This window comes from Chiloscyllium punctatum, chromosome 31, assembly GCF_047496795.1.
Source record: "Chiloscyllium punctatum isolate Juve2018m chromosome 31, sChiPun1.3, whole genome shotgun sequence".
Classification (NCBI taxonomy): Eukaryota; Metazoa; Chordata; class Chondrichthyes; order Orectolobiformes; family Hemiscylliidae; genus Chiloscyllium; species Chiloscyllium punctatum.
This window is the reverse complement of record NC_092769.1, coordinates 71,767,465-71,789,321: the sequence shown is the minus strand read 5'-3', so window position 1 is coordinate 71,789,321 and position 21,857 is coordinate 71,767,465. Positions and strand designations below refer to the sequence as shown.

General features: G+C 41.5%; 1 protein-coding gene across 10 annotated transcripts in view; it reads left to right on the top strand.

Moving 5' to 3' along the window:
• LOC140457050 (spectrin beta chain, non-erythrocytic 1-like) overlaps window positions 1-21,857 on the top strand; it is a 300,358-nt gene that overhangs the window by 235,496 nt on the left and 43,005 nt on the right. For 9 of the 10 annotated variants that reach the window (XM_072550997.1, XM_072551001.1, XM_072550992.1 and 6 more), the window contains 10 exons: window positions 3,063-3,175; window positions 4,078-4,265; window positions 6,773-6,890; window positions 8,884-9,042; window positions 11,046-11,348; window positions 12,408-12,561; window positions 14,715-15,585; window positions 16,554-16,691; window positions 16,926-17,682; window positions 18,234-18,436. In XM_072550997.1, coding sequence (XP_072407098.1) covers window positions 3,063-3,175; window positions 4,078-4,265; window positions 6,773-6,890; window positions 8,884-9,042; window positions 11,046-11,348; window positions 12,408-12,561; window positions 14,715-15,585; window positions 16,554-16,691; window positions 16,926-17,682; window positions 18,234-18,436 — 3,004 coding nt within the window. The remainder of the gene's footprint in view (window positions 1-3,062; window positions 3,176-4,077; window positions 4,266-6,772; window positions 6,891-8,883; window positions 9,043-11,045; window positions 11,349-12,407; window positions 12,562-14,714; window positions 15,586-16,553; window positions 16,692-16,925; window positions 17,683-18,233; window positions 18,437-21,857) is intronic. The other variant, XM_072550996.1, reaches the window with a different exon arrangement.

Genomic DNA, 21,857 nt, shown 5'->3' with positions numbered 1-21,857 from the left:
TTCTTGTGGGGCTGCATAGTCAACTTTCAGTTCTGATTTTGCATATTTTTTTCATTATGAGCTTGCCCACATGACTTTTTGGCTTTTTGCTGAACGTACCAGGAAAATGAAACTTTATAAGCAAGTTACAATGTGCTCTAATGAACATGATTTTTAAAATTCCAGCTGTCTCTTTGGATGGTCTCCTTGGTTTAAAGCCTTGTTTTTATTAGTCCACAGACTAAAGTGAGATTTTGGCAGAATTGGGCGAGAAGTCCGGTGAGGCCTCTTGATATTGGGAGCATCTCACTAGCTTTTAGACTTTTGATAAGCAGCGAGGCAAGTTTCTTGTTAGGTAGGAGTGGGTTGGTAGTTAAAGGGATTATTAAACACCTTGTTAACAGCACAACTTATAGGAGCAAGAGTAGGCCATTTAGCCCCTTGAGCGTCTTCTGCCAGTCAGTGAGGTTGTAGCTGATCTATGGCCTAACTATGTATTCACGTGCCTTTGGCCCGTATCCCTTAATGCATTTGCTTAACAAAAAATTTCCCACCTCAGATTTAAAATTAACAAATGATCTAACATCAACTGCTATTTGTAGAAGAGAGTTCCAACCTCCACCACCCTTTGTGTGTAGAAGTGCTTCTTAACATCTCTCTTGAATGGTCTGGCCCTAATTTTTAGTTTATGCCCTTCGTTCTAGAATCTGCAACCAATCAAAATAGTTTATCTTTATCTACCCTGTCTTTTCCTGTTAATATCTTGAAGACTTCAATTAGATCACCCCTTAACCTACTAAATTCTAGAGAATACAGGCCTAACTTATATAATGTTTCCTGATAATTTATCCCTGAAGTCCAGGCATCATTGTTGTGGACCTAGTTTTTACTCCCTCCAAGGTCAATATAGCATATCCTACCTAAGTTGTGGTGCATCTCACTAATATTCAGCTGCTGATCTTAACAAATGCATCAAACAAGCTAGATGTTGAAAAATCTGGATGGGTACCTGGTAGCTTCAGTTCACCATTTGTTCCAAAAGACTTCCATTTCGCTTCGAATAAAATGTAACTTAGCACACGTGGCCAAACTCCCCTGATTCTCTTCAAGCTAGTCCCACAGAATATTTCTCATCCACCTGACAGGGCAGATATTTAATAGTTTAACATCTTATTTGAAGGACAGCATCTCCAACAGCCCAGCACTCTTTCAGTTGTCCACTGGAGTGTCAACCTTGAATTTTTGTGCTTAAGTAGTGGAACTTGAAAGCATACCATTTTCTGGTTGAAAAGCAGGAGAACTGCTAATTAAGCGAGTGGAGAGGAGTATTGAGTTGATGCCAAATGGTTCCTCATTGGTTGGGACGGTGATGAGATCAAGGAACAAGTCAATGGCCTGTTGAGGAGAAGGTGATAAATAACTTTGGTGATAATTTAAGGGTTTGTAACCTCTCAGTAGCGTCACTCTCACCAGTGCGGCCTGTCAAGTCTGCTCAGCTTTTCAATGAGGTTGATCTCATAATCCTCAACTCCATTTTCCTGCCTTTTCTCCATAATATCTATCTTAGCTTTAAATATACATAATGACAGAGCCTCTACAGCCCTCTTTTGGAAATAATTCGCTAGATTTACTACCCCCAGAAGACATTTCTCTTCATTTCGGTCTTAAATGAGTGTCTTCTTAATCTGAGGTTATGTCCTCTAGACTGAGGCTTTCTCAGAAGGGGAAACAGCCTCTCAGCATATACCTAGTCAAGGCTCCAAAGAACTTCCAATGTTGCCTCAGATTCATTCTTCTAAACTCCAATGAGGATTAACCTAGTGAACCTTTTCTGGACTGTCACCAATGCCAGTATATTTTTTCATGGATGAGATTTTCCTAATTTACATGTAGATGGAAATCAGCCATGATTAGTGTACATTTTTTTAAAAACATATCCTGATAATCTCCTGATTTACTCCCTGTCCTACAGTATAACTGCTATTGGGTATCCTGTGGAGTACAGGAAGTCCTCGGGTTACGAATGTCCGACTTACGAACGCTCTGACCTTACGATTGACCTCTGGCTTCTCATTTTTACAAATTAATTTTAAAAATCCGAGTTACATGCAATGTTTCATCCTAATGAATGGACAGTCTAATTAGCCCGTATCTCTTCCGACTTAGACATGAATTCAGCTTACGAACAGCAGAAAAACGGAACTTGTTCGTAACCTGGGGACTTCCTGTACTTCCACCTGTTCCTTCTTCCCTTAGTTATTTTTTACCTCTACTGAGTTGGATTCTACATCTCCTGACACAAGATTATTTCTTGCTATCATACAGATTGTTCTGTTACAATGCGTGTGTTAATGTGAATTTGCTATAACACAATTGATGAATTGGGGACACTGTTTCTAAAGTGTGAACTTTTAAAGAATGTATTAGATAAAACATGATTCTGGCCCCATTAGTTTAAATGGTGCTGCTATTATGTGATTTTCTTAAAACACAGGGTTGCACTAGAATGCAACTACCACTTTATAGCAGAACCCACTAAACTTATCCCACATTGTAGTAACAAAGCTACCTGCCATCCTTGCCTTCCTGGCTGTCCTTTCAAAAGATGGCATACACATGAAAATTTAGTTCATTTCTTTGGTCTCCTTGTAACTATATCTCTATAATGGCTATAAAAGTATACCCATTAATCTCTATTTGTGCTTTAAATCTTTTACCTTGTTCTGAATACTCCATGCATTCAAGTAAAGCACCGTAAATTAATTTAATTTTTTCTTTGTCTTGTCAGCTTCAATAGTATCCTCAACCCTTCACTTGAGGTTTTTGGTTTTTAAAAAGTATGGGAGAGAGCAGTGTTTAGAAATTAGCTGAATTTTCCGTTAAAACCACTGACTGGAACATGATAGGAATTTGTTGAGCAGTTACACACTGTCACAAACAGAAATTCCTTGATTCTAAATATTGCAATTGACGTCACGATGCCATTTTATGGTATTGAATTGCAGACTTGATGCTGAAGATTTGCTGTGTGATGCATTTAGCAAAATGTGGATCCACATTAACCTAATTTTTTTGGTTTCCAGATGTCAGCGTGGACCAGCCTGATGAAAAATCAATCATCACTTATGTTGCTACATATTATCACTACTTCTCTAAGATGAAGGCACTCGCAGTAGAAGGGAAACGTATTGGGAAGGTACTGTAGAGTACTGTAATGTTAACAAAGACACTAATCATAACAAATCCCGACTACAAACAAATGTTTTTGTCAAATACGGTCTTTTTCCTGCAATACTGTTGTGTTAACTGCTACATTTGATCTTATTTTCTCTCTTCTCTTGAGGGATGAACTTCTTAATGTAGTGCAACTCTATGAGTTTTTAAAAAAACATCTTCCCTTTGATTAGGCAGTTGACAAGACCAGAATTTAATGCCCATCTCCAATTGCCCTTGGTCTACAGCTTGCTAGAAAGTTAAGAGTCACCCACCCACGTTGTAGTGGGGTCTGATGTTGCATGCTGTCATCACCAAACAGCGTCAGTGAACCAGATGGGTTTATACAACAATCAATGCTTGCTGTTACGGTCTCCATTGCTGAAACTTGTTTTATATTTCAGATTTATTGACTGAATTCAAATTCCACTGGCTACCTTAGTGGATTTGAACCCTTATTTGCAGATCATTAGCCTAGACTTCTAGATTACAAATCCAATAGCACTACTATTATGCTGCTGTCATCCCATATCTTCTGTCATGACGTTATTAACTCACTTAGGGCTAGCCACATTGGAGTCAATCCTCTTCTCTGAGTATTCATAATGTGGAGAGCCCTGGTTGTTTCCTACCCCTTCTTTCAGTCAAGGTACACAAATAAGGCATAGCACCCTTAATGCTGAGGTCACAGTTAATTATGCACAGAGAACATTTTCTGTTCTTGTGGTTCAATATGAGATGTGCTTTGTTTTGTGACACATTTTTGTTTAAATGTGAGAATTAATGTAGAAGTCGTCACCCATTTTATTGTTTTAGTCAGTCATTTTGACATATTCTTTCTATGATCTCCATGCACTGATGAATTGTGTTTTTGTGTTGTCCCAGGTGCTGGATTATGCAATTGAGGCAGACAACATGATTGACAAGTATGAAACTCTTGCCTCTGACCTCCTGCAGTGGATTGAACACACCATCATTACACTCAATGATCGCAAACTAGCAAACTCACTGAATGGGGTTCAGAATCAACTTCAGGCATTCAACACATACCGCACTGTAGAGAAACCACCTAAGTAAGTAAGCTGCCCCGAGCTGCTCAATATCAGTTATATTTTGGCTGTGGAACCTGTATATATTAAGAGTTTACAAGAATGTCAAGGGACATTGGTGAGATTTTCTCTTGTTAGAGATGTTAACCAACAGGATATTGATAGTTGGGGAGAGATTCTCTCTGATTGGAAATGGTCATAGCCTGGCGTTTGTGTGGCACAAATGTTACTTGCCACTTGTCAGCCCCTGCCTAGATAATTGTCCAGGCTTGTTGCTTTTGAACATGAACTGCCTCAGTATCTGAGCAGTTGTGAACGGTCCTGAACATTGTACAATTTAGATTAGATTAGATTCCCTACAGTGTGGAAACAGGCCCTTCTGCCCAACCAGTCCACACTGACCCTCCAAAGAGTAACCCACCCAGACCCATTTCCCTCTGACTAATGCACCTAACACTATGGGCAATTTAGCATAGCCAATTCACTTGACCTGCACATCTTTGCACAGTGGGAGCATCCGGAGGAACCTACGCAGACATGGGGAGAATGTGCAAACTCCACACAGACAATCGCCCGAGGCTGGAATTAATCGGGAACATCCCCACTTATGATTGAGGGAAAATGGGACAGAGGAAGGTGAAGGCCGAGCAAAGGACACTGAGGGTCTGGTTTCAAAAGGTGGGGAGCCTCTGGCCTGTGGTTTGTCTCCCCCCATTCTAAGTTTCGATCCCTCATATCAGGGAAAAGATTTGAAAGGGACCTGAGGGGCAACTTTCTCATGCAGAGGGTGGTGCATGTATGGAATGAATTGTCAGAGAAAGTGGGTAGTGATGGTGCATTTACAGCATTTAAAAGGCATCTGGATGGATATGTGAATAGGAAGGTTTTAGATGGATATAGGCCAAATGCTGGCAAATGGGACTAGATTAATTTAGGAAATCTGGTTGGCCTGGACAAGTTGGACCAAAAGGTCTGTCTCCATGCTGTACATCTCTGTGACTCTATCTAACTGTCCCATTTTCATCATCACAATTTAGAATTGTCAAAAGTGCTTTTTTGGGACAGAGAGGAAGCAAGCCAGCAAGAGTTTCATGACCTTGATAATCTGGCCTCCCTCTGAGGGACAAGAAGCAAAGATTTCCAAGCAGCTCAGATTCAGTTCCATGAAGTGGCTATTCACACTTTGTTGTCATGACAGTAGCTTGGTAATATCAAAAGGACAGGCCTGGAGAGTGAAATGTTACATCTGTTTTCAAGATTGCCTAACAACATACAGTTTTACTTGGATTCATTTCAAACGAGTGTGTTGATCGCAAGATTATGCAAATAGTTTGTAGTAGTTGTGATTTTCCCCCATTCTGGATCCTGGTAGAATCTGTGAACAACCAATCAGCTGTCTGGAAACCTTAAGATCCAACAGAATTTCCTATCTTTATATGCCAAGGAATCCCATCTCCAAACGCTCCTGCTTTCTGACTCAGGCAGAAACCAGGAAGGTTATAGCCCTAATTTTGATATATATGTTGCATGCTATTATTTTTTGGCTTAGAGTCATTACCTTCTTATGCAACATCACCTGCTTGATACATCTTTTCCAAATGAAGGGAAGAGGGAAATAAACTGCAGTCTGTTCTCAGACAGTGTGGGTCTATGAAGATTATTACTGTTGGAAAGTGCAGGACAGTACAGCAAGGGATGATTTTCCCTCCTTTTATGGGCGCATCTCACCTGAACCTGGCTTGATCTGCCACTGGAGACACTTGAAACTTAGGAGTTCACCAGTGGAAACCCTTGCAGCTGAAATAGTACTACTCTGCAGTGATGTAGGCCCAAGATTCAAACAAAGCACTGAGCAGAAACCCGATGTAGCATTTGGAAGGGTGTTGCAGAATGTAGGGGAAATTGCTTCGGTTGGGAACTGGCCACATTTTTTTCATTTGGTTCTGTGGGCTCACTTCCATTTGTTTACAAGTTCCTTGAATTCACATAAAGGCTCCTGGTTCTCCTTCCCTGCACTACATTAGTGAATTTAAATGGTTTTATGACAATTCATGATTGTTCTCATGGCCACCATTACTGGGATGAGCTTTGAATTCCAGATTTTCATTTGAATTTAATTTCTACCAGCTGCCATGGTACAATTTATACTTGTGCTTCCAGAACATTAGCTGGATCTTTGGAATCCATATACCAAACTATTTATTTCAGATTTGAAAAGGAATAGAGACTTCTTGCTAAGCAGTGTTTTTAAGTTCAGCAGGGTGTGTCAAATGGTCTGTAGTGGATTGGCAACCAATATCCACCTTTGTTTGATTTTCCTTTCTGTTGACTTTAGGGTGTATCACTTGTAAATTGCGATTTACCCCTCCACCCATCCCCTATTGTATTATAACTCTTGATGAGGTTGAAATTTTTATTGGTAAATAGAATTGAAACTAACTGATGCAGTTTATTTGTGTCCTTATTGACCTCAGACTACTGAATCAGTAAGAGCCGGAAAAGTGAAATTCTTGTGATGTTTTGTTTGACAGGTTTACAGAGAAAGGCAATCTAGAGGTGCTACTTTTCACTATTCAAAGCAAAATGAGAGCTAACAACCAGAAAGTCTATATACCACGAGAAGGCAAACTGATCTCCGATATTAACAAGGTGACAAACCCTGCTTGTGGCTTTATGATCAACTAAATGTACAATAAAATGTAGAGTGCAGGATTGGCATTGAATCACTACTGCAAATGGCTTAATTTCTCATCTGAATGATGATTCAACACATTGTCCGGTTTTCCTGATTTGATTTTTGTGGCTATTGCTTCTCCTTGGCTTCATAAACCACTCAGTCTCCTGCATCATTGCTATGAGGGAACGAAAATTTGCAAAATGAAGTGGCTTCTATTTACGCAATACCTCATAAAACCTCACCACCTCCTAAAAGACTTTTCTTTTGTCCCTTTGATATTGTCAAACAAAGGCACACGGTAGTCAGTTGGTACACAGCAAGCAGTACAATATGACCAGGTGCAAAAACAAAATATTGCCAATGCTAGAAAACTGAAATTAAAAACAAAAAAATGCTATAAATGCTCATTAAGTAAGGCAACATTTATAGAAAGAGAAACGGAATTACCGTTTCAGATTGAGATGATCTTTCATTAGAAGTTTAGTTACTCAGTTCTGATCTCAGGTCACCTCGACCTGAAGCATAGACCTTGTTTTTTTCTGCAGCTACTATCTGACATGCTGAGTATTTCTGACATTTTCTTGTGATTATGACCAGATGATCTGTTTCGTGTGATGCCACTCAAGGATTAAATACTTAATCGGGCTTTTGGGGAAAGCTTCCCAGCTCCACTTAGAAGCAACGGCTAGTTTCATTTGTTTGGGTCCCTGAGAGGATAGCTGGAGTCTCTTTTTAATGTCTCATCTTGTGGCTGTTCTATGGTAGACGAGGTGTGTGCAAAATATTTAGGTGGTGTTGAAAGCATGAATCCAGAGTAGGATGTCTGGTCAGTGGGATAAGAGGGAAAGTTTATTAACTTAAACTGGTGAAATAATCCAGCTCGTAAGAGCACAAATATTTTGAGCTGATCAGAACAAAGTTGCATGCTGACCAGGATCATTTGGAAGTCTCTCATACAATCCTCTGCATGCCTGTTAGTGCTGTTGCTGCAGTAGCATTGAGCTGAGAGCAGGCAGTTTATTGCACAGATCAGACAGTTGGTTTCTGTTAATTTCTCAGCCCCTCTTCTATTTTTCCATTTGCCATTTAGGCCTATCCCTTCATGGATCACTCTCCATTTAAGACAGCACATAAATAACATGGCTCTACTTCTCAAACTCATCAGCAGTGCTGTGTAATGTTATGCTATGCAGGCTCCTTATCTGTAATTTTACCTGCCATATTTTGCATCAACTCTTTCCTCAAGTGCCATGTTTCCAGTGTTCCAGCATTAATCCATATGTCAGGGAGACACTAGCATGTGTTCTTTTTTGATGCCATCATCGGTTTTCCAAGCCAGATGCACATACATAGAAAAATAAATATTTAAATCTGTGTGGCCCCTTTCACTGCTTCCAGTGTCTCAAAATTGCTCAAAAGAAAATCAAGTGTGGTTACCACTTTACTATTGGAAATATGACCGTCAATTTAAGCACAACAGGATCCTGCAAACAGCAATGTGATGGTCACCACATGACACAGGAGAGAACTTGACACTTTTTCCTTGTGGTAGTGGCCATGGGATCTTTTATGCCCATCTGAGAGGGAAGAAACCATCTCACTATTCAGTTCAGACAGTAGCTAAGGTATATGACAGTACTGATAGACCTTATATGCAACTGTGGACACTGAATGCTAACGGACTAATTGATTACGGCTGCAAATGAACCTGATTCTGTCCTCTCTTAACAACCATATGCATGCAGAGATGACTCAAGTGAGATCAGTAGATGGTCTACACCTGAGGTTCTCAGGCCATTTGCTAGATCTTTGTGCATTGTTTGGTTCTTGTTACTTGAGATAGTACATTTATCTACTGTGAGTTCTGATATTTAATGTTCAGGTAGCCATGATAACCTGTACATGAAAATAAGTGCTTTCACCACAGAGAGAGTGTCTCCTATGTCTTGTTTCTGTCCCATCCAGGCCTGGGAAAGACTGGAAAAAGCAGAGCATGAGAGGGAACTAGCCTTACGAACTGAGCTCATCCGACAGGAGAAACTGGAACAACTTGCTCACCGGTTTGATCGCAAAGCAGCTATGAGAGAGACCTGGCTGAGTGAAAATCAACGTCTTGTTTCCCAGGTAAGGAAAAGCAGACACGCTCAAAAGCCTGTAATTCTATACTGTTACAGAGACACCGCCTGAAGTACAGGTGGAGCATTGTGTACTACATGACCTGCAGATTCAGGCACTGATACCAATAACAATACCAAAATTTGTAGGGTCAAAAAGGCACTTAATTAGACAAATCTCTGCTTTCAAATCATCTTGTACCAGCTCTGCATTTTCATCAGAGTCTGTCGCCTCTATATGCATCATGTTAGTCCCATTATACTATCTGATTCAGCATCTTGCCTGTGATCATTTACAGTTTGGATGAAAAATTCTGTGTGACTTCCCTTTAAACTCACTGACACCTAATTTCTGTCTCCTCGGACTTGAACCCAGTGTCACAGAAAATGGTTTTCTACATCAAATTTGAAAAGTTATCCTTATAATCTTGAAAACCTTCGAAAAGGACACCTCAAGGTTTCTTTACCACAAAGTAAAATAATTTCTGTTATATTTGCATATTTCTTCAACAGAGGAACTTGTTCCAGAATTCCTTACACAGCGGCACAATATGTACTGATAAAAGAAAAAATATCTTGCAAACATTGAAAATCTAAATTTGAAACCGGGTGGCCCACATCTATGTCAGCCTGTGAAAGTAATAAAATGATTTGAGTGGAACTCGTTATTAGTTTTAATTTGCTCACCGTGCTCTTTGGTGTTTTGTTTGTATAAAACATCTGTACGGAATTGTGGAACAGCTTCACAAGCTAAGTACTTCCATTTTCTTTCTCTAAATGTTATGACTTACAATCAGCAGTTGTTTATTTGGAGGCTGTACCTTAGCTGACAGTGCTCAAGAGAGTTGTTACTCAAGAGTAGAGCTCTAGCTGTGTCCTGACACTTCTGATTGCTTAAACCTTACATATGCCTTTTCAACATTGCTTGAGCAGAATATTGGTTCCCACCAAGGACAGCAAACAAGCTCCAACTCAAATATGCTGAAAGCAGTATGCCAGCCCTCAGTAGAACATTGTGAATGAAATTTTAGCTCCAGTTAAACACATAGGGCATTGTGCCTGCCAGGATAACATAATGCGTAGATACTAAACTGACTCCCAAGACATATAGGGTGAGCTACCTGCAGGGGAAAATCACGTTTCGCATTGCAGCCATGCTATCAAAAATCCCATGCAATGTATTTGTAAACTTATATTTATGAAGGGGAGGGATTTCCTTGGAAGCTACTTCCACTCTGCTGTTATAACTCCACCATGGGTTTCAGATTTCACATTGTCCATCAGTGGCTCCTATTTCAATTTCAGCTCCAATTTACCTCACAGAAGTGGCCATCAATGTCCCTTCATTTGAGGATTATATCTACCCTGGGTCAAGAGGTTCTGCTCTGAATCTTAGAATTATAGAATCCCCACATTGAGTTCCCACTGATCCTCCAAAGAGGATCCCACCTAAGACCCCCTCCCACTACCCTATCCCTGTAACCCTACATTTCACATGGCTAATCCATCTATCCTGCATATCTTTGGACAGTAGGGTAAACCTGACCACTCAGAGGAAACTCAAGCAGACATGGGGAAAACGTGCAAACTCCACACAGACAGCCACCCGAGGCTGGAATCAAACCTGGGTCCTTGGCACTGTGAGTCAGCAGTGCTAACCACTGAGCCACCATGCTGCCCTAAATCTTCAGATTTAATGTGAATCAGGCCGTTTCCTGACTTTGTTGATTGTTGAGTACATGAGGCAGAGCATCCGACAAGGTAGTGGAATTTGGAATGTGAAATTTACCTCCATCAACTCAACTATTCACAGTTATTTCTCTTCACAGAAATTCAAAATTGACAGGCAAAAATTGACAACTGAGTCACCAAGTCTGATGGAATTAATAGTAAACACTTCCTCCTCCTTTCCCCCCGCAGTCCACTCCTTCCAATGCAATCTCCTTGGAGAGGCAAAAACCTAAGGACCAATATTCTTTTTAAATTGAACTTTTTTTCTTTTTTTGTTTTAAGGACAATTTTGGAATAGATCTGGCAGCAGTGGAGGCTGCCACAAGGAAGCATGAGGCCATTGAGACAGACATTAATGCCTATAATGAGCGTGTCCAGGCTGTGGTGGCTGTAGCCAAGGAACTGGAGGCTGAACATTACTACGACATCAAACGCATCACAGTAAGGAAGGACAATGTTATCCGCCTGTGGGACTACCTTCGGGAGCTGCTGCACGCACGTCGTGAACGTCTCATGAGAAATCTCGAATTGCAGAAGATGTTTCAGGAAATGCTGCACATCGTGGATTGGATGGAAGATATGAAGGTTGGTAGCATGTTGGGCAGCTTGTGTGCTTTACTGCACGCTTCGTATAAAAGAACCTCTGTATCAACATTTGTTTTATAGTGTGGTGAGAAGAATTCTGAGGGGGCACCTCCAGGCTTAAGAGAAACTTGAAGCATATACCACTGGCTCAAAGAAACTTTTGTGGGAAGGACAGAGTAGGCAATAGGATTAACGAGGTTATACTTCAAAGAATTGGGGTACAAGAACTGAAAGAAGTGATGGGGAGGATAAAGCAGGTCAACGGCAGTGATCCGGTAACATCAAAGCTTTGTCTGGAGTAGTCTGCTGGAAATGATTGAATTGGTCAAGATTAGACAATGGAAGAATTTTGACATGAAGATCCTAAAACCACAAGGAGTAACCTAAAATCCATTAATATGAGTGTCTGTAAGCATAGAACTTAGGTTACTGGACAGATCACTGGGTGCATGCATTCTAATCCCACCATTACAGCTGAAGAATCTAAACTGAATTAAATAAATCAGAAATAAAAAACTAATACAGGGGAACCTCGAATATCCAAACGAGATGGGTAGGCACTACTTCATTCGGATAATCAATTATTTGGTTAATCGATTAAATGCCTTTCCTCTGGGGCTCGGAGTTTTTAAAGTCTGCTCCCCGTTCGGGAGACTGCAGCAGCACACAGCGCTCGAGACCCTGCCCCCAACACCACCCCTGCCTCTGTCCAACAGCACACCCACCCCCAGCACAAAGCGTGTGAGTCCCCGCCACGAGAAAAGTAGGCAGTTTACAGCAATTGAGTACTGGGTGATCTACTTGTGGTTACAGCTGTGCCTGGCTGTAATATTGCTATAAATTCCTCCAATCTGCACCATTCTTAACTGAGGTTAGTAACATTTTGAAATATAAGTGTGTTTTTGTGTAATGTTTGGAGGCCTTATGAATATGCCTGTAATGTTATAGAAGTGTTACTGTTGCTCGTAATTGAATTGGAAATGCTACAGCTGCAGGCTGGTCATGGATATGCATCTCGCAACTATGATACTGAGCCTTATCTCTGAGTGTTTCTTTCAGAGCCGCCTGCAGTCACAAGATTATGGCAAACACCTGCATGGTGTTGAGGACCTGCTTCAGACGCACACATTGGTGGAGGCAGATATCGCAGTCCAGGCAGAACGAGTTAAAACAGTTAACACTGGTGCGCAGAAATTCATTACCGGTGAGGAAGGTATGACCAAAGCATCTGCAGCATTTCATTCTGCTGCAAGGCAGTGCCATTTGCTTAGCGTGCTTCTGCTTAGAATGTGATGTGTCTTGCTGTTTATAGGCACTACACCTTGTTCCGCGGAGAGATTGAACTGGCATTCTACGTTTTCTGCTCTCATGATAAATAAGTCAAGGATATGCTATTATGTGGCAGTACTATCCTACAGCAAGTGCAAATGCCTTATTAAAATTGAACAATTTAATAGAGCACTTGGATTTTGATTTCTACTCCTGTGTGGAGCCTTATTTTAGCAGCAACCCAAAATGACACAATTAAGGTAGCAGAGCAGGTATTTGTTGCTGCGGCTTGAGTTGTGTCATCCTGTAAAATTAACAGTGCTGAGAGGGAGGTCTTAAACAAAGACATTGCTAAGGATTGGAATTCTTAACATAACATTATAGAGCAGTAACAGCATTGCAGCTGAAACAGTGTTATATTACTGAAATAGTGGGGCCACAGTCTAAAGGACAAGTTCCTACAATGTCACCCACTTTTTTTTTATCTGGTTATGAGACCTACTTTTGAGGTTATTCACCGTAACTTAGTAAATAGCCAAAACTGCAAATTGCATTTACATTCAAAACAGGTGCCATTGTATGTGTTTGAATGGGAAACTTCTTCCCGCATGCACCTGTCTACAGTGTATATGATTTTACTGGATAGTTGTGATGGCAATAGACTTTACTGTCATAAAAGATATATGAAATAAGAGCTAGACTAGGCAATATGCCCCCTGGGGTTTGTTCTGCCATTCAAATAAGATCGTGTCTGATCGAAGCTTAACCTCAACTTCACTTTGCTGTCTTGTTTCTGTAACCCTTGACTCCTCTGTAGTTCAAGAATCTATTTCGTTCTTGGATATATTCAGTCACTCAGCTTCTGACTGCATTTTCAGTGATCAAAATAACATCCTGTGTAGGAGTATCTATTCAGAACAAGGCTGGTGAAGACTGTGCTGAGTTGTGGCTGCAGTGAGAATATTGACATGTTGACATGTTTCACTGTATCTAGTTTCCTTTACCACAGCTGTTAAAGGAAAATAATGTCCGACCTGAATATTCCCAAATTTGTAAATCGTCTGGAGCAATTTCTGGCCCAGGGCTTCTTGTCATCTTATTGGCATGTGAAACAGGAGAGAATCTCATTGAACAGAAGAGTGAACAGTGACTTAGTGATTTCAATTAGCAGTCAGGATTATCTTATTGTTGGTCTCTGCCCAGCTGAGATTTAACTGAGGGTAAAAGTGGAAGATTTAATCATTGTACCATTCAACCACTTTGAACCTGGCATTTTCACAGCCTCAGAACATTAAGTCCACAGCTTCACACATGATAAGTGTCAAAATGTGAATTATTTGTTGCAGTGTAGTACACTGAAAGAACCACTTGCCTTACTGACATGGACTGAAAGCAGATGATGCTGTTCTAAGCTACTTTGCTAAGGTAACCTGCTAGAACTCTATAGGGTGTTGCGGAGGCTGTACCTGGAGTTTGGTCTCCCTTTTTAAGGAGCAATATACTTGCATTGGAATCATTTCAGAGAAGGTTCACCAAGTTCATTCCTGGGCTGCAACAGTTATGAGGATATGGAGGTTGAACATTACCAGCTGGAAATAAAGAGAGATGATTTTATTGAAACAAAGTTCTGAAGACGGTTGACAAGGTAGATACCGAGAAATGTTTCCCCTAATGGAGTAGTCTAGAACTAGGGAGCAGAGATTCAAAACAATGGGACCCCCACTAAATGCAAATAAAAAGAAATTCATCTCTCAAAGGAGTGTTAATCTTTGCAACTTTCTACTTGAGAGAACACTGGAAACTGGTCATTGAACATATTCAAGGCTGAATGAAATGGTTTTTCACTTACAGGGGAGTTGAGGGTTAAGGGACAGAAATTGGGGTTAAAGCCACAATTAGATCAGCCATTATCTTACTGACTTATGGAGCAAGCACAAGGGACTGAAATGCCTGCACCTTTTTATATGTTCTACTCTTTCGCAGTTGCAACTGCATTGTAACTAATTGTGCATTGAAGAAACTGTAGATGGATAGCCGATGGGTCAAAAAAGAATCATTCACATTTCTCTTCCTAAATAGCATTTATCTCCCTGCTAGGTTACAAGCCATGTGACCCTCAGATTGTCCAAGACCGTGTCACACATTTGGATCTTTGCTATCAGGAGCTATGCAAACTTGCAGCAGAGCGTCGCGCAAAGCTCGAGGAGTCGCGGCGGCTTTGGAAGTTCTTCTGGGAAATGGGCGAAGAGGAGTCCTGGATCCGGGAGAAAGAGCAAATCATGTCATCAGAAGATTATGGCAAGGATCTGACCAGTGTCATGATGCTAATCAGCAAGCACAATTCTTTCAAGGATGAAATGAGCGGCCGCAGTGGTCCTCTGCAGCAAACAATAAAGGAGGGAGAGGGTTTAATTGAAGAGGGGCACTTTGGGGCCAGTGAAGTCAAGGAGAAAATTGAGGACATTCGAGGACTATGGGCACATTTGGAGGAGTTGGCAGCCTTGCGGGAGCAGAGATTGAATGAGATCTCCAATCTGTACCAATTCCAGGCAGATGCCAACGACATCGAGGCTTGGATTCTTGACACCCTGCGCATTGTGACCAGCAGTGACGTCGGACACGACGAGTACTCCACACAAACCCTAGCCAAAAAACACAAGGACATAGAAGAGGAAATTCACAACCACAGGCCCACTATTGATGCCTTGCACGAGCAAGCCCGAAGCCTGCCAGCTGACTTTGCCCAGTCACCAGAGGTAGATGGCAGGCTTCCTGCCATTGAACAGAGGTATGAGGAGCTGGTTGCCCTTGCACAACAGCGGAAACAGGCCCTGCAGGATGCACTGGCACTTTACAAGATGTTCAGTGAGGCAGATGCCTGTACACTTTGGATTGACGAGAAAGAGCAGTGGCTGAACACCATGGAGATCCCTGAGAAACTTGAGGACTTGGAAGTTGTTCAGCACAGGTATGACTTTAGTGAATGCTGAATGCAAGTATGATCTGCCTACGAGCTTTACTCACCTACATGAGGCACCGAGCCCATATTTTGTACTCAAGCTAATTAAGGTAGTTAAATAAATCATAGACAACTCTCTGAGTTAAAAAAAATTCTTCCAATCTTGGTGCTCACTCTCTTAGTGATAGTTTAAAATTATTTTTCATTACCAGTTGCCTTCCCTTTTTCACTCTGAATTGATTATAATTATAAAAGTTTATGTTAAATCCCCCTTCCTGCTCTCTTCTGCTCAGGTGTAAATAGTTTCCATTATGGAAAGAACATTAAGACTCCAGGAGTAATTAAAATCACTTGTATATGATGATACTGTGCATAAGAGACCACAGGTACAAGGGAAGTTTTAGATCCCTGGGCTATTTCCACTGGGACAGAGATGATCAAGATGAGGGGCTTTGATAGAAATCTTGAAAGGATTGCCAGTCTTTGAAAAAAGCCAGAGACAAAAAAAAACATGCAGATGCTGGAATCCAAAATAGACAGGCAGGAAGCTGGAAAAGCACAGCAAGCCAGGTAGCATCAGGAGGTGGAGCATTCTCTTCTCATTGACTAGTATTCCTTCACCAATTCACCATTGCAAACAGATTAACAAATAGTTTTTCTCTAAACCTTGCCATTGTTCTCAACATAAACAGCAATTGGATTTCAAAACTAATTGTTTCACTTTGATGTCTTAAAACCATGATAAGATACTGACTATTAAATTAGGGGCTTTAAATTTTAGAATTCTTTCCCAAACTAGTCATCTCTCTTCTTGACGATACTTTCAACTAGGTTTCGGTCACATCATCATATGGAAGATGTTACTACATTAAAGACATTGCACAACTATAACTCATATGTAGGTGTATGTTACTGTTACTCTTAAGTTGAATTAATTTGAATAATTTGGATACTTTTCCTTTTTGCTTTCATACTAGGTTTGAAACACTTGAGCCAGAGATGAACAACCAAGCTTCCCGCATTGCTTCAGTCAACCAGGTTGCCAGTCAGTTATTAAGCAGCGAGCACCGTAACAAAGACGAGGTCACTGCTATGAAAGACCAGCTCAACAGAAGGTGAGTCCGGCAGAATTGTACACAGATTTCTTACCTTCTAATTGTCTAGATACAACAAGGGAATTTCTTTATCCAAAGTGTTCTGGGGACCTGGATTCAAATCCTGCCATGGCAGGTGGTGAATTTTGAATTCAATAAATATCTGGAATTGAGAGTCTAATGACGACAATAAACCCATTGTTGATTGTTGGAAAATCCGATTTGGTTCACAAATGTCTTTAATATTTGTTTCAGCTGGGATCAGTTCCGTAGCCTTGCTGATCAGAAGAAGGAGGCACTCAGCTCTGCCCTCAGCATTCAGAATTACCACCTTGAGTGTAATGAGACTAAATCATGGATTAAAGAGAAGACCAAAGTTATTGAGTCTACTCAGAGTCTCGGAAATGATCTGGCTGGTGTCATGGCCCTTCAACGCAAGTTAACTGGCATGGAGCGGGACTTGGAGGCCATTCAGGGCAAACTGGATGACTTGCAGAAGGAAGCAGAGAAACTTGCCTCAGAGCATCCAGAGCAGGCAGAAGCCATCTTGGCCAGGCTTTCAGAAATCAGTGGTGTGTGGGAGGACCTAAAGGACACCTTGAAAAAAAGAGAAGAATCACTGGGTGAAGCCAGCAAGCTGCAGGAGTTCCTGAGGGACCTGGATGATTTTCAGTCATGGCTGTCTCGAACACAGACTGCCATTGCTTCAGAGGATATGGCTACATCGCTGTCAGATGCAGAGAAGCTCCTCACCCAGCATGAAAATATCAAGAATGAGATTGATAACTATAAGAATGATTATGAGAGGATGCGTAAGGTCGGGGAGGAGGTGACACAAGACCAAACTGATGCTCAGTATATGTTCCTGCATCAGAGGCTCCAGGCTCTAGATACAGGATGGAATGAACTGAGCCAGATGTGGGAGAACCGGCATGACCTCCTGGCACAGGTGTACGGCTATCAGATCTTCCTGCGTGATGTTAAACAGGCGGAAGGGTTCCTTAATAATCAGGTACAGTTACGATTGACTAATCCATACAGTCAGATGGCCAGGGCCTGTTGTTGACTGAATGATAGTCGTTTTATGAACCATTTGTGAGAAATTCTCCGGTGGCAGGAGGATCAGTAACCAGAGACTGCAGATTAAAATTTATCGACAGGAAATGTCTGGGAGGAAATTAGTTAAAATAAATGGTTTACTTAGAAAGCTGGTTTAGAAATCACTGCTGAAAAAGGTAGATAAAACTTTCAAAAGTAAATTGAGTATAGGCTTAAAAAGGACGAAAGAGTGACAAGGGTATGGATGAAGTCTAGAAAACCAATTTGATAGCTATTTCAGAAACCAAACACACAGGCACAATAGGTCGACTGGCCCAGAGATTCTGCTGCTGATTGCTGTTTACTCACCAGTGATGAAATTATGTCAGGTAAGAACATGATATCTCATTGTGTGAACAATGGGAGAGATGCAGGAAGCCTGTAGAGCAGTAACTTCAGGAGAAAGACATGAATCAGTAATTCCATCTACGACATGACTTACAAATTGTTTTCCTTTAATTTCAGGAGTATATGTTGTCACACACAGAGATGCCTGCTACCCTGGAGATGGCTGAGGCTGCCATCAAGAAGCATGAGGATATCGAGACCACCATGGATGCCAATGAGGAAAAAATCAACAGTGTGGTGGAATCAGGAAAAAAACTTATGAGCGAGGGGAATGTTCATGCCGACAAAATCAAAGAGAAAGTGGACTCCATTGATGAACGGTTGGTTTTTGTCTATTATTTATGTATGGAATTGTCCAGGGCTTGACCGCTGGTGATCCTATTATCATCCAATGCCAGTGTTGCAGTTGTGGAAGAAGATTTGAGTTATTGTCTCTGCTATTTATAAAGATTTTAGTTTTTATAACTGTACCAAGTGTAAGATGCGTATCCTGCTAGTTTTTCAAAACGTAAACCTTCGACCTATTCACTGGATGTTCTTACACTTAAAGGATATTTATATTTGTTGCTGTAATAGAAATGAGGCTGAGCACAACTGTCAGGTCAATAAAACAAAATTCCTGGAACTCTCTCTCTCTCCCCCCACCCCCCCCATCTCAGACTGAGTGATTCTGCCCAACATAAACAGACCCCAACACTAGAAGCATTGAGTTGATACCAACTTCAGATGGCTAATTGTCCCGTCAATTCCTCAAGTTGAAACTCTCAGTCTGTTCCTTTTGAGTGCACATTCATACAGACCCTCGGAATGGGGTGCTGCCTTGCCAAAAGTTGCCTTCTTTATCATGAAAGTACATTAAAAGGAGGCCCAACCTGCCTGTGCAGATGGGCAATAACAAACCTGTCTCACATGAAGAAAAACAGGGCTCCCACACACTGCAGCATTCCTTTCAACCAGCACTGGAAGTGAGAAAAAAATTGTTTAACTCATCATTCTCCTCTTTACTGTTTGCAGCATATTGCTACAGTTGAAAGTTGCAGTTTCAATCTTCACAAAAGTTATTGTTTTCAAAGAAAATTCATAATGTAAATTGATTCAAGACTTTTGACAGTATAGAGTCATATAGTACAACACGAAACAGACCCTTCGGTCCAATTTGTCCATGCCAACCAGATATCCTAATCTAATCTAGTGCCATTTGCCAGCACTTGGCCCATATCTCTCTAAAGTCTTCGTATTCATATACCCATCCTGATGCCTTTTAAATGCTGTAATTATACCAGCCTGCACCACTTCCTCTGAAAGCAGCACCACCCTCTGTGTGAAAACATTGCCCCTTAGGCCCCTTTTATATCTTTTCCCTCTCACCCTAAACCTATGTTCTCTAGTTCTGGATTCCCCCACCCTAGGGAAAAGACCTTGCGTATTTATCCTATCCATGCCTCTTATGACTTTATAAACCTCTCTAATGTCACCCCTCAGCCTCAGAAGCTCCAGGGAAAACAGCCTCAGCCTATTCAGCCTCTCCCTATAGCTTAAATCCTCCAACCTTGGCAACACCTTTTGTAAATCTTTTCTGAACCCTTTCAAGTTATACAACATCCTTCCAATAGGAAGGAGACCAGAATTGCATGCAATATTCCAAAAGTGGCCTAACCAAAGTCCTGTACAGCCGCAACATGACCTCCCAACTCCTATACTCAATGCTGTGACCAATAAAGGAAAGCATACCTTCTTCACTCTCCAATCTACCTGCAACTCCACTTTCAAGGAATTATGAATCTGCACTCTAAGGTCTCTGTTCAGCAACACTCCCCAGAACCTTACCATTAAATGTATAAGTCCTGTTCTGATCTGCTTTTCCAAAATGCAGCATCTTGCGTTTATCTAAATTAAACTCCATCTGCCACTCTTCAGCCCATTGGCCTATCTGACCAAGATCCTGTAGTACTCTGAGGTAACTTTTTTCACTGTCCACTGCACCTCCAATTGTCATGTCATCAGCAAATTTACTAATTATACCTCCTATTTTCACCATAAGACCATAAGACATAGAAGTGGAAGTAAGGCCATTCGGCCCATCGAGTCCACTCCGCCATTCAATCATGGTTGCTGGGCACTTCAACTCCACTTACCGCATTCTCCCCGTAGCCCTTAATTCCCCGAGACAACAAGAATCTATCAATCTCTGCCTTGAAGACATTTAGTGTCCCGGCCTCCACTGCACTCTGCGGCAATGAATTCCACAGTCCCACCACTCTCTGGCTGAAGAAATGTCTCCACATTTCTGTTCTGAATTTACCCCCTCTAATTCTAAGGCTGTGTCCACGGGTCCTTGTCTCCTCACCTAACGGAAACAATTTCCTAGCATCCACCCTTTCCAAGCCATGTATTATCTTGTACGTCTCTATTAAGTCTCCCCTTAATCTTCTAAACTCCAATGAATACAATCCCAGGATCCTCAGCCGTTCCTCATATGTTAGATCTACCATTCCAGGGATCATCCTTGTGAATCTCCGCTGGACACGTTCCAGTGCCAGTATGTCCTTCCTGAGGTGTGGGGACCAAAACTGGACACAGTACTCCAAATGGGGCCTAACCAGAGCTTTATGAAGTCTCAGTTGCACAATGGTGCTTTTATATTCCAACCCTCTTGAGATAAGTGACAACATTGCATTTGCTTTCTTAATCACAGACTCAACCTGCATGTTGACCTTTAGAGAATCCTCGACTAGCACTCCCAGATCCCTTTGTACTTTAACTTTACGAATTTTCTCACCGTTTCGAAGGTAGTCTGTGCTTTTATTCTTTTTGCCAAAGTGCAAGACCTCTCATTTGTTCACGTTGAATTCCATCAGCCATTTCCTGGACCACTCTCCCAAACTATCTAGATCCTTCTGCAGCCTCCCCACTTCCTCAGGACTACCTGCCTGTCCACCTAACTTCGTATCATCTGCAAACTTCGCTAGAATGCCCCCAGTCCCTTCATCCAGATCATTAATATATAATGCGAACAGCTGCGGCCCCAACACTGAACCCTGCGGGACACCGCTCGTCACCGGCTGCCATTCTGAAAAATAACCTTTTATCCCAACTCTCTGCCTTCTGTCAGACAGCCAATCTTCAATCCATCCCAGTAGCTCACCTCGAACACCATGGGCCCTCACCTTGCTCAGCAGCCTCCCGTGTGGCACCTTATCAAAGGCCTTTTGGAAGTCTAGATAGACCACATCCACTGGGTTTCCCTGGTCTAACCTACTTGTCACCTCTTCAAAGAATACCAACAGGTTAGTCAGGCATGACCTCCCCTTGCTAAATCCATGTTGACTTGTTCTAATCAGACTCTGCTCTTCTAAGAATTTAGAAACCTCATCCTTAATGATGGATTCTAGAATTTTACCAACAACTGAGGTTAGGCTAATTGGCCTATAATTTTCCATCTTTTGTCTTGATCCTTTCTTGAACAATGGGGTTACAGCCGCGATCTTCCAATCATCCGGGACTTTCCGTGACTCCAGTGACTCTTGAAAGATCTCAACCAATGCCTCCGCTATTTCCTCAGCCACCCTCTCTCAGAACTCTAGGATGTATCCCATCGGGACCAGGAGATTTATCAATTTTAAAACTTTTTAGCTTTTCTAGCACTATCTCTTTTGTAATGACAACCATACTCAACTCAGCCTCCTGACTCCCTTTAATTGTTGGGATATTACTCCTGTCTTCCACTGTGAAAACTGACGC